The sequence below is a fragment of the Prosopis cineraria genome, unplaced genomic scaffold (genome assembly GCF_029017545.1).
Source record: "Prosopis cineraria cultivar Desert tree isolate PC_DT_omini unplaced genomic scaffold, ASM2901754v1 PC8, whole genome shotgun sequence".
Classification (NCBI taxonomy): domain Eukaryota; kingdom Viridiplantae; phylum Streptophyta; class Magnoliopsida; order Fabales; family Fabaceae; genus Prosopis; species Prosopis cineraria.
This window is the reverse complement of record NW_026555339.1, coordinates 34,716,954-34,730,297: the sequence shown is the minus strand read 5'-3', so window position 1 is coordinate 34,730,297 and position 13,344 is coordinate 34,716,954. Positions and strand designations below refer to the sequence as shown.

At 35.9% G+C, this 13,344-nt stretch overlaps 1 protein-coding gene across 4 annotated transcripts; it reads left to right on the top strand.

Moving 5' to 3' along the window:
• The first annotated feature begins 760 nt into the window (after positions 1-760).
• Positions 761-12,517, top strand: LOC129318102 (histidine kinase 2-like). Of its 4 annotated transcripts, none has more exons than XM_054962658.1 (15): positions 761-833; positions 1,584-1,914; positions 3,012-3,284; positions 4,023-4,460; positions 5,660-5,935; positions 6,625-6,794; positions 6,890-7,102; positions 7,207-7,393; positions 7,573-7,624; positions 7,717-7,946; positions 8,050-8,148; positions 8,669-9,327; positions 9,855-10,316; positions 11,166-11,668; positions 12,040-12,517. In XM_054962658.1, exons 1-14 carry the CDS (start codon positions 775-777, stop codon positions 11,413-11,415), a joined length of 3,699 nt encoding a protein of 1,232 aa, XP_054818633.1. In that variant the 5' UTR covers positions 761-774; the 3' UTR covers positions 11,416-11,668; positions 12,040-12,517. The 4 variants fall into 4 exon arrangements, with proteins under 4 accessions (XP_054818633.1, XP_054818632.1, XP_054818635.1 ...); XM_054962657.1 differs by having other exon boundaries at positions 3,000-3,284; XM_054962660.1 differs by lacking the exon at positions 3,012-3,284.
• The last annotated feature ends 827 nt before the right edge of the window (positions 12,518-13,344 follow it).

Here is a 13,344-nt window from a genome sequence, read left to right as displayed (position 1 = left end):
AATTCTTTATTTTATTTATTTATTATTTTATTTCACTTGTTAATTTACTTATTAAATATTATTCATTGCTTACTTAACTTGTTTCCATTTTAAATATTTAATTCATTTTAAGATAATTTGTTGGTTCCTATATTGCATATGGTTTATTTACTTGCAAACAATTATCCATTATTATACTTTATTTATTTATTGCTCTACTTCATTTGTTTATTGTTAGATTTTTTACTTGATTTTGTTTTTAAAAAAATGAATAAATAAATTAGGATAATTAATAATATTTTATAAATAAATAAATAAATACAGTAGGACAGTTTTTTTTTAATTTAATATTAAATTAATATTTTAAATTGTAATAAAATTTTAAAAATTTAAAAACTTTTAATTTAAATAAATCTTGTCCAAAGCTCATGGTTGGAATTCTCCTCTCAAAGTTTCTCTTTCTTGCTGTCCCAGTGTCTGACTTGATTTCTCTCTCACGGTTTCGCTGGAACCTGTCTGAGTCTCTGAGAGAGAGAGAGAGAGAGAAAGAGAGAGAGAGTTTCCGTATTCTGCAGTGTACAACACCTCACTATCCCATCTTTAAACAGTATGGTCTGGTCTTTTTCAACTCTCGCCCGACATGAATCGTAATAAGTAATAACCCAACAACAGAAATTCAACGTCAATTAATACACCCAACAAATCCTTAATCCCACTTCAAAACAAGTTATTAATTAATATGCCATCTTTATTAATTAATATATCATCTCTCTATATAATGATCCGTATTAAATTATGGAATACTCTCTCTCTCTCTCTCTCTCTCTTTTGGTGTCATGTTTTAGTTTACAAAGGTGAGGTTTTTCATTTTTGTTGAACCATCCCCACCAAGATGATGAGACAATGATGAATTTCATCTTCTAATTAGCTAATACAGCACCACCCAGCTGGAACTCGGAGAAATATCACTTCAATTTCATGAAAATCAATCAATGGCTATGCTTTGTCAGTCCAGTGTTTCATTTGAAAAGCGATAGATGATGAAAAATGATTTATTTTTATTTTTTCGACGGGAAAATGTATTCTTTTAAATAAAATTTAACTTAATTAATTTAAAGAGAAGAGGCCAGGTTCATGATGGATGGGTTTTCTCTCTGTGTATGAGAGACTCGACTGGACTCAACTGTTCCGCTCCTTGATGCTTCTTTTTGCCGTTCAGGGCTCTGAGTGACAGAAACAGCCAGTTTCAGAAAACCAACAAATTTTTCTTATCTCATTCATATCATAATTCTCTCTCTCTCACAACTTGCCAAAATATTTTACAACTGTGTTCGATTCAGGGTGATAATTACTCCATGGTGCTATTCCAGGTCTTTTATGGCTCTTGAAGCTTCACGCAGAGCGATAATAGACGCTGGACCACTTGGTTTAATGCAATTCTTAGCCCTTTTGGTTTGACTTTATTCAACTTTATGAGTTTTTCCCTCTGGCTTACCCAAATTACTGTTAGGTTTCCGCCAATTTTCGCCTGCAAGTTGGATTGTATGTTTGTTTTGGTTGAGCCGAGGCTCATACTAAGCCTTTAAGTGGGTCAATTTTGCCAGAATGTCTGTGAATCGGAAGCTCTCTGGGTTAAATGGCAGGATGCCACCGAGTTCCAAGTCGGGCAAGTCAAATGAAGCCTTGCATGAGTCTAATTCTTCGCTCAGGAAATGCAAGAAGAAGAAGCCCTTTTTCGTGTGGGTTTTTCTTGGTGTTGTTGCGGTGGGAATTGTGTGGTTCTTCTTCGTCAGTTCTCACAGTGACTCATGGATGTTGAGGAAGGACAAAAGGCTGGGTGATTGTGAAGAGAGAGCTCGAATCTTGCTACAACGTCACAATATCAGCAAAAAGCAACTTCGTGCTTTCGTTTCCTTGTTCTCTGCATCAGATCAGGTACTATGTTTATGCATTTTTACCTCCTTTCTTCAAGAAACTGCACTTTCCGCTTCTCTCTCCATTTTCTCGATTCATTTCTTAATGCGTCTGGATTGCGTGCACTTGCACGCCGTGCATCTCCTCAAAAAGACGCTGTTTTGGGAGATGCCGATCCTAACTTAACTTCTTTCTAGCGGCTCCGTTCATTGCTCTTCTTTCGTAATTCCTTTGCTTCTTCTCCAATGAAGAATTGTTATGTTGTTTTGTGTATAAATAAGTAGTATGAGGCGCTAGGGGAAGGATTTGCAATCCTATCGTCTGCTACGTACGGACAAGGTCTCCATCGGTGATGCCAATCACAGAGGCACCAGACAAAGTGAAAAATAGCCAGTAGAAATAGACGCCTTGATGCTCCGCTGCATCGAATTGATATGCTTCCATTGTTGGGAGTAGTGGAGCGTGCACCCCCAAACACAATGGCTGACAATATACCAAAATGGGGAGATGCACCATGGTCACTTCTTTGATAAGTGCATGCGATTCTGTGCCTTAACGCGAGGTCTATTGATAAGAGTCTGATTAGTCGGCTTCTACCATACTGACTGTTCTTCCGGTAGAAGCCTATTGTTAGATTAATTCAATTGGAATGCAAGGGTATACATCGTCCTTCCGTATGATGGTTTGTGATGTTTTGTATGTGAGGAATTTAATTGCCAGTACTTCTGAAAACCACTTCAAACACGGCTGGATATAAGGAACATGAAAAGTTTTAACAATGATATGCAGTACAAAATGTGTTGAATAATTAAGGGATGATGACTTGTCTATTTCGAGCTTAAATTTACTATTAGGAGTTTCCGAGTACTTGGGAAATCTAGAAACCCACTAGGGCCACACAATTTTTCCTAGGATTAACTTATATATTAAACACTTCAATTGTTCCCCCCTCCCCCGTAAAAAACAAAATGAAACACTTTAATATCTGAAAGTTCCATGATATTCTCTCACTTGATGTCTTACGAGCAATTGGTGCTTCGTTTTAGAGATGCATGTGATTAGCATAAAAAAGTGATGCTTTCTTTTCCCGCCCTCTATTTCACTAGTCTATAATGCAGATGTTATCCCAATGTATTGGCGAAAGAAGAGTACAAAAGCTGTTAAGCAGTGACCTTGGCAGTACTCTGCAGATGGTATTTTCAGAGAATAAGGAGTTTCAAAAGGAGCATACAAGTGTCCCAGGCCAAGTTGAACTTATAGAACAATGCCCAGTTCTCAATGATTCTGTTCAGACAAACCTGAAATCATTACTGCTAGTGGAAAAAACTGTATCATTGGCCTCATACTCTGCTATCATGTCCAATTTGATCAATAATTTGTTTCTTGGAAAGGTAAACTCTTAGCTATAGCTGAGTGTGATCTGTCATAACCAGAAGTTCCATAGTTTAAACTGCTGCTTCTTTGTCAAATAGCTTGTGCCTATAAACTATCATTAATTATTATTCCCATTTCCTATTACTAAACCCATTGAAGAGTATGTGTCATGTGTTACTGGATGGAGTCCCAAAAGCATGGCTATTGAGCCTTAGCACTGTTGCTTATTATTCCTTGTAAAGTTCACTAGTTTGCTGACTCAAGGTGAGGCATGGTATTGTTAATCATGTGTTATATGGATCCATTGGTACCTTTTAATACACAAAAGGTCAGATGAATCTGTAGAATTGCCTGACCAGCAATGTGACTTTCTTTCTAGCTCAATAAGCGGCATAATACATTCTTGTGTTATTGGCAAAATTGGTAGAATAAATGGAAGAATTTGAAGCATGATAAAAGACAGAGTAGTATAACAAAAAACAATCGCATGTCGTTTGAGTTTAACCTTAACAAATCTGATTCCTTTGTAGACACACATGTATGGGTTTTATGAGGTTAGCTTTTGTTATGGGTGTTCCAAATAATGGATTACTCTGTTAAATGTGGTTATACCATGGTACAATTTGTACATCCATCAAATGTTGCATTCTAGCACTCATTTTTTGTTATAATAGATTTAGCATTTCTTTCTTGTTCATGTTGAAACAACTGTGTCTTCATTCTATAATATAATGAACATACTTCTGGCTTTACAGGACATTGTGCAGTCATGGGTATTGGAGTTAGCTGCAATTCAAGGTTATCTGACTTTGTCTATAGGATGCTCGTGGATTCTTGTTGGAATTACAATTTGTTGCAGATTGGCTGGCTTTCCTTTATTTTGGAATCAGGAGCTGGTTTCACAGCCCAAAGCATTGCAACATTCTGCTGGGCAAAATTCAAAGGGTGCTGGGAGGTGGAGGAAAAAGTTTTTAGTTACATTTGTGTTACTTGGAATAGTTGTGTCCATTTGGTTGTTCTGGCACCTGAATAACGATATTATGCTGAGGAGAGAAGAAATGCTTATTAATATGTGTGATGAGCGAGCTCGCATGCTGCAGGATCAGTTCAATGTGAGCATGAACCACGTTCACGCTTTGGCTATTCTTGTGTCCACCTTTCACCATAGTAAACATCCATCTGCTATTGATCAGGTAGTGTACTCCTCCCCATTTGGTTCTTGAGGCACATTGAAATGGTTAAATGTCAGTTCTTACCCAATTCTATGTGCTCCTCCCCATTTAGCTGTGGTGGATGTATGTGTCTTTGCAGTCTTAAACAACGAACAATATGGGATAGTTTGTGTGAGAGGAGGGAAAAGTGATTCTCACTCATCCGTAAATCTTGTGGAATGGCATTGAATATCCTTTCTCTTTTGGAGGCAATTTAACACACAAAATTATAACGAAGGGAATGTGACAGGAAGAGAAAAGAAGGAAGCTGAAAAGTATGAACATGATCGTGAATGGGAAGGTTTCGGGTTATGTCATAGGTAGGGACAGATTGAAAACGAAAATTGTGTGGGTTCTTTTTTTGTCGCTTTTAAGGAACTATATATATGCTTTATTATTTTAATGTATGATTTTTTAATATTCATTATTGAATTTTTAAAATAATTTTATAAATTGAAAAAGTTCATTAAATATTAATTACGTATAATCATATAGAAATTTTGAAAAATAAAAAGTATATATACATATATTAGTTTTACGAAAATAACTAATAAAAAAATACATACTAAGTTAATTTTTTAATAACTTGAGATAATTTTCATGATGTAGATTTTCAATAAGCTAATAATTAATAAAATAATTTTTTATGTAACAATATATATAGGGCTTTGTTTTGTGGAGGAGGGTGGTGGTGGAGATGAATCCTGTCAAAAAGCTTTAAAAATCAAAGAAGCAACGGTCAACTAATTGGTCCGATTCTAGTGTGTGCCTCTAACTCCACAGGAGCCTTTATTACCGTTCCTATCATCGCTATGGTATAGCTACTGGAGGGTAGGGTGTATGTTGGCTCAAGATGATGAACACATAAGAAAAGGGGCATATGGAGATTATTTATTTGTAAAGTCAGGAAAATAGTCAGCATTTGATGTTTGAGCATTAATGAACAAGTGGAATTGTGGATGTTATTAAGGAATTTGTTCAAACTCATTCCTAGTTGCCTAAAACATAGCTGACCCCTCTGTCTTGTTAGTCCACAGACCATGTCACCTAGACGTTAAATTTTTTTTCTTCTCTCCACTTCTTAGTTACTTTTCTTGTTGTAATCTTGACATGAATTCAAAATAAGAAAAAATACAAAGAGAAGGAAAGTTAATCTTGAGGCTTCTTATATTCTTCTGTAGAAAACTTTTGGTGAATATACGGAGAGAACAGCATTTGAGAGGCCACTAACAAGTGGTGTTGCTTATGCTATGAAAGTTCTCCACTCTGATAGGGAGCATTTTGAAAAGCAGCATGGGTGGACAATTAAGAAAATGGAAACTGAGAATGAAACACTTGTCCAAGATTGTATTCCGGAAAATCTCAATCCTGCCCCCATTCAAGATGAATATGCTCCTGTGATATTTGCTCAAGAAACTGTTTCCCATATTGTATCGATTGACATGATGTCTGGAAAGGTTTGGCGTTCTCACCTTGTTACCCTTGTTTAATTTCCTTACTTTAAGCAGAACTCAGGCAACCATCTGAAACTTTATTTCACGTTTCTATGAATGTTCTTACTATTAATTTCTCATAAGAGGAGGAAAACTTGTGTTTAGTTATCTCACAGATAGATCCTTTACTCTTTTGTCTTTAATTTTTCTCTATTCAATTTGGCAGCATTGAAATTTTTAATCATTTACTATTACTATTACTATTAATCTTGTTTTTATTATATGGGGCTGAACTTGCAAAATAAATTATACCTTAAGCTTTATGTTACATATTTATCTTTAAAAGGAAAAAGTTAAATGGTGGGATGAAATAATAATGAATTAATAATGAAATTTCACATTTTGGCAGCAATAGGATGACTGCAAGCACTGGAATTTCCCTGTGTGGATGTAACTAGAGTCTCTTGTGCATATACATGCATAGACAGTTTAAAAATTTGTTGCTTAACATAGATTTTAATGAACACAGTAAAATAACGGTAGAAATATTCATTTTTTTAATGCGTACTGATTATCAGGTCTTCTTGGTTCGTATAAATTCATGCTTGTCATAGATTGAAAAGAGACAATAAGGAACAATTATGTATAGAATTGTGAATTAAATTGTTTGATTGTGTTGTTGTCTATCTGTTTAGTTTGTTACTGTTATACAGGAAGACCGTGAGAATATCTTGCGAGCAAGAGCAACTGGAAAGGGAGTTCTAACATCTCCTTTCAAACTACTGAAGTCCAATCACCTGGGTGTTGTCCTTACATTTGCTGTCTACAATGCTAATTTTCCTCCTAATGCTACACCAGAGCAACGCATTGAAGCTACTGTTGGGTATTTTATACAAGAATTTCCCCCAAATTGTTAATAATTAATATTCATATTTTTATTTATAAGCTAGTGTAGTTCATATGTTAGTCTATTTCTAGGTACTTGGGTGCTTCCTATGACGTTCCATCACTGGTGGACAAGCTCCTGCATCAACTTGCCAGCAAACAAACCATTGTTGTAAATGTTTATGATACAACAAATGCATTTGTGCCTATCACAATGTATGGTACTGATGTTGTTGATACTGGGTTACTACATATAAGCAACCTGGATTTTGGGGATCCTATGCGAAAACATGAGATGCATTGCAGGTTTGCTTTCGCCCTACTCAATGGGACAATGTTTAGTCCTAGAGCTTCATATAAGCTGAATTTTGTTTATTTGTTTTTCTATTTGTTCATTATTTCTTTTCCAGGTTCAAACACAAGCCTCCATTACCTTGGACAGCAATCAATGCATCAGTTGGTGTACTTGTTATTACTTTGCTTCTTGGTCACATTTTTTATGCAGCAATCAGTCGAATAGCAAAAGTGGAGGATGACTATCGTCAAATGAGGGAGCTCAAGTTTCGAGCTGAAGCTGCAGATGTAGCAAAATCTCAGGTTCATTGTATTTCTGTGGCAGTTGGTTTTTCATTTTCAGCATAATTTTGAGGCTGATGACAAGATGATTTGTGATTTGATTTTCTCAGCTGATGGCAACATGGATTTTCTTTTATCTATCTTAAATATAATTATAATTCCTGCTATGACCTCTGTATTTTGATTTCCCTTTTTTGTAGTTTCTGGCAACAGTTTCACATGAGATTAGGACTCCAATGAATGGTGTTTTAGGTAATTTAAAATATTAAAGAACTTGATGCTATGTTAGCTACTTCCCAATTCATTGAGCGTTAGTAAAATTCAACTTTTCTAATCATTTTCAGGTATGCTGCAAATGTTGATGGATACTGAACTAGATGAAAGCCAGATGGATTATGCTCAGACTGCTCACATGAGTGGTAAGGATCTCATATCAGTGATAAATGAGGTTCTTGATCAGGCTAAGATTGAGGCAGGAAAGCTTGAACTTGAAGCTGTAGAACTTGATCCACGTTCTATTCTAGATGAGGTTCTTTCACTTTTCTCTGGAAAATCTAATGAAAAAGGAATTGAGGTGAATATTCATGCTTTCGACTACCTTATTTTTGTTCGTCAAGTAATGGTTGGATATTAACTCTTACATAAACTTGGTTCTGTATTCTTTTGGGTGAGTACAGTTGGCTGCTTATGTATCCAACCAGGTGCCAGAAGTTGTCATTGGTGATCCTAAACGATTCCGGCAAATAATAACTAATCTTGTTGGGAATTCACTTAAGGTCTGCTATGTTTCATGCTGCACTTTAATTTTTTGGGCTTTCATGCTTACTATTCGAATTTTGGTTGCCAGAAACATCTCTCCAATGTAGACGACAATTTTCTCACCCTTTCTGTTTACAGGGATATTATCTGTGAACACTGGCCTACATATTAGATCAATTAATCTATTCTCATTGAAAAATTGTTTTCTTGTACATGATTTTTGACCATTTACTAAGTTTACTTGGGAGATCAAAGTTGAGTAAATGAAGAAATGTTGCATTTTCCATTATCTTGGGGATGCCATTTTCTCTGAGTGTTTCTTTATGACATTTTTAATTCACTGTTATTTGGCATTGGCTTTTGTAGATATTTTATTTAACTTGTCTCTGTTCCTCTTGTTACCCTCACTATTTAGATTTTAGGGATTACATTTCATTAATTTTGCTGCACACCAGCTTACTTTGTTGACACCCATAAAATCTCACTTTAATTATTGGTTCACTATCTCTATTCATTTATTTATCTGTTGAATTCCAGTTCACTCATGATAAAGGACATGTATTTGTATCGGTTCATCTGGCAAATGAAGTAAAGAGCCCACCTCACATTATGGATGTAGTTCTGAGTCAAGGGTTCCAGGACATGTCAGACAGAACCTATAATACATTGAGTGGGTTTCCTGTTGTTAATAGATGGAAAAGCTGGGCAAATTTCAAAAAGTTAAGCAGTATGAATCTGATGAATGACCCTGGAGTGATTCAATTACTAGTGACAGTCGAGGATACAGGTATAGGAATTCCTTTGGATGCACAAAACCGCATATTCACCCCTTTTATGCAAGCTGATAGTTCCACCTCACGAACATATGGTGGGACTGGCATAGGACTGAGCATTAGTAAATGCTTAGTAGACCTTATGAGAGGAGAAATTGGATTTGTCAGCGAACCTGGAATTGGCAGTGCGTTTTCTTTTAGTGCAACTTTCAGGGCACCAAAAGCCTCATCTGTGGATACAAAGCGGCAGCAGTGCAACCCTTTTGTTTCAAAATTTCAAGGTTTGAGAGCACTTGTGGTGGATAGAAGAAAAATCCGTGCTGAAGTTACTAGATATTATCTGCGGAGGATTTGGGTGTCTGTGGATATTGCTTATAGTCTTAACTCAGCACGCTCTTATCTATCCGGTTCTTCCAACAAGAGGTAATATTGCATTTGCCATTTCAATTTATATTAAGGTCATCTGAATTTGTAAAAACAATAATTGACATTCGAGCACCACCAAAGCACATTAAATGAGTATTATTGTTCCAAAGTACCATGCGAGGTACCACTAGGGAATTTAGTGAATGAGTCATTTACTAAACATATAATTGTAGAATACAGATTATCTGTATCACATGATCACTGGAGAGGAGAAAGGAGCAATTTGCAAAATAAATTAAGATACTATGTTCAAACTGTTGCATGTTTCAGATGAGAAATGAAGATTGTATGATACTATGATTTTTTTTGGTGGTCTAAAAAACATTGTTTATTTTTTGAAAAGTGGGAATTTTTTTTTGAGCAGAGGAGGTGATATGGTTACTTTTGTTTTGCCAAGTAAACAAAAGTTTTTAGTTTCTGGAAACATGCTTTATAACTTCATAAGTCAATATTTGAAAATTTTGTACTGGTGAATTAGTTGCTGTGAAATATTTTGCTAAATATTACTTTTTCTGTTTTCCCAGTAATTCTCAACAGTGGGAAATGATTCTGATAGACAAGGATGTTTTGGATAAAGAAAGTAGTCTATTGTATGTCATCGAGAAACAGAGGAAGAATGACGTCAAAAGAGACCCGAAAAGTTTTCCCAAGATTTTTCTCTTGGCAAACAACCTTAGTACTGATGAACGTGGCAAGCTAAAATCTGTTGGTGTTGTAGATGATATACTAATGAAACCTCTTTGGTTTAGTTCTTTGATTTCCTACTACAGAAGGAAAGAACCAAACCTTGGGAACTTGCTAAGACAGAAACATATTTTGGTGGTTGACGATAATGCAGTGAACAGAAAAGTAGCAGAAGGCATGCTACGAAGATATGGGGCAAAAGTAACTTGTGTGGAGGGTGGCAGGGCTGCTTTGAAGATACTTAAGCCACCGCATAATTTTGATGCTTGTTTCATGGATCTCCAAATGCCAGAAATGGATGGGTAATTGATATGTCTTTTCTTAATCTCTTTGATGATTCTTTCAGAATGCAAGACACTGTAGTTGCCATTTGTACTGGAGAAATCATGTATGCATATTAATGCATAATAATTTAACTAGCTTTATGCAAGAAATCAGCATGTACATGATATCTTTTGCAAATACCTGCTAGCTAGAATATTTTAACTGGGACTTGTTCTGTTGAGCCTGACTGCTGCACTATTGACCTGTAAAGCTATCTACATAATCAATGACCTGCGGGATTGAACATATCATGTAATTCATCTGTGACTTAATTGTATTTAGAAACTTAATATAACCACTTCTTTTGGAAATGGTATCAGTGATTTTCAGTATGTAATTTAACTTAATGTTGATAGGTGATTTGTCTCAGATCATTAGAGACCCTTTTTGGTTAGGGAAGTTGATATTTCTGCTTGCTTTTCTTCGTATGATCTCATGGAGCAAGATTCTTATAAAGCTATCAATTAATATCTATTTGAATGCTAGTTTGAGGCTGAAAAGATAAATAAGTATTCGTTCTGGCCTTAGAAGACCTGGATAGTGGATACCCTCCAGGGGGAGGGAGGTTGGATGAGAGAGAGACAGGACTAGATCCTTCTGTAAATGTGGGTCCCCCCACCAGGGGGGTCCCCTCCACTCACTGGAGAGGATCTATCTGCAGCCTTAGCTTGAGGAACAAGGATTCCTAAGACTGTTCCGTATGTTGAGTGGCCACTTAGCATATGTCAGAAATATGATTCTATGTTCTTTTCTGGATAGGATCTCACAAAGCTGGATTCCTGACTAAGCTATAATTTTACAAATATTCTCATCATTTTGAATGACAGATTTGAAGTGACCAGACAAATCCGCTGTCTGGAGAGGGAGTTCAATGACAAAATTGCACATGGTGAAGCATCAACTGAGATGTTTGGTAATGTGGCTCCTTGGCACATGCCAATATTGGCCATGACAGCTGATGCAACTCAAGCTTCAATTGAAGAGTGCAATAGGTGTGGGATGGATGATTATGTGTCAAAGCCATTCGAAGAAGATCAGCTCTATGAGGCAGTGGCACGTTGCTTTCGGTCTGGTTGAAGAGTGGAAATTACCGGGATTTATAATCTTTACCAAGTTATGAAGGCATCCTGTTACGCAATGGCTGATTGATCTCCTGTCTAGCATGTCTTCAACCAAGAAAAACATAACATGATAACAACCAGCAATGGAGAGCTGCCCGAAGGATACTTCCTGGCTAGAAATTCTCTGCAGATATAGTAGTGGTTGCAAACAGCTTCAAAACAAGGCATGGCATGCTGGCATTAAATGTGGGGCCTTGTTCATTGTTTCAGTAAGTGCTGGCTTCATCTCAATACTTTCAATTTACTTGTGCTATATACATAATAAAGGAAGCAACCAGCCACCAATGAGCTTTGACTTAATTGATATGGGAGAAAGGATTCAGGTTTGAATCCCACCTGGAGTCAAATGAACCAAGAAAGAAAGAAAAATTAAGGAACCATCTGGCTCATTCTATCATTGAAAATTGAAATACAGATAAACTTTGGTTCAATTTGGTTTTCCCCTCCACATATCACAATTTGAATGGATCTTCGAGGACCAAAAAAGTATTTTGCCATATTATAGTTCAATGATCCAGACTCATTGATGGAGGTTTACGTTCTATTGCTGGCTAATAATGTCGCATATTTTTCTCCTCAGGATGCTGATTGAGAGTGCTATTGATATTCGAAGGACAAGAAAGCGGTCAACTGGAATATTAATGGAAATTTTGTATGTACATAACACGCTTTTGTTCCCACTTTTCTCATTTCTTTTTGTGTATATTATATTTATATTCGAGTCAAGGAAGTAGGAAAAGATATGGTGTTCTGGTGATGAAGCCTGATTGTATAGCGTATCTTGTTGCATGTTGTAAAGTTTTAATAGAGTTGAAAATAGAAGAAAATAAGAGTAGGAAAGAAAGTGGATTGTATGTATACATCTGATCTCGGCGTCATCTTTTATATTCTACCTAAGTTATACCTTGAAAAGCCCTAGAAGATTGGTATACTTAATGACTACAATATCATGGATTCATTTTTGTGTGGGCACTTTTGAAGTAATGGCCATTGGCCTTATGGTTTAGTAACTCATTTTTGCTAGCGGGTTCAATCTCGTTAGCTACTTCACGTGTTTAGCTGGCCCTTGTGTAATTTTTTTTGTTTCTTTTTTTTTTTTTAAAGTTGAAGTAATGAATCAATCTTGGAACCCTCAGCAATAACAAGTTATATCTCATTAGGTGAGGTTGACTAATGGATTGCATGATGTCATTATGTTCTACTATTACATCATTGGAAGTATTGTTAAGCAAGAGGTTTTGTTCAACAATTTTTTAGTGTTCTCTTTGGTTTTTTTCCCCCTTTAACTCCATTATAACTCTTAAAATTTGGGAAAACGTGTGCAGCTAGATTGGAACATAAAAATGGGATTTGTTACTCAAGGGTTAGTCATTTGGGTTCATGATTTATTGAAGTGGATAATAAGAAGGCCGCAGAATTCGGTTTACGGTACGGAACAAGAATTCTGTTGCTGTAAAAGATAAAGCAGAAAGGGAAAGGAGAAGGATGACAAAGAAAAGTGAAACGTATCTTTTTCTTTTTGACATACATGGAAAGTAGTACCTGGTGATATGCATATAATTCTAATTTAATTTGAGAGTGAATGAACAAGTTTGGTGTGGAAACCAAGTGGGATACAGTAAAAACTTCGGATTGAAGGAGGTTTACCAGCGAATGCAGTTAAGTAGTTTTACCTCAGTTTATGGTTGAAAGGTGTGTGAAGTCTTTTTGCACTCCCTCCATCTCAAATTATAGGGCACTTTTAAAAGAGTTTCTCCATTTAAAATATAAAACACTTTAAGTATATTAAGGTTTCATTAAATACACTAATTTCAATATTATCCCTTTTCTTTCTATAATTAATTTTCGTGTTTTCTCTTTTCAATATATTAAATGATGGATATTT

Coding starts and splice junctions, on each gene's coding strand:
- LOC129318102 (XM_054962657.1), top strand. CDS start 775: ATGGAATACTCTCTCTCTCTCTCTCTCTCTCTTTTGGTGTCATGTTTT. Junction 1,915..2,999: donor TGTTCTCTGCATCAGATCAG/GTACTATGTTTA, acceptor CTATTTCACTAG/TCTATAATGCAGATGTTATC. Junction 7,103..7,206: donor AAACATGAGATGCATTGCAG/GTTTGCTTTCGC, acceptor TTTCTTTTCCAG/GTTCAAACACAAGCCTCCAT.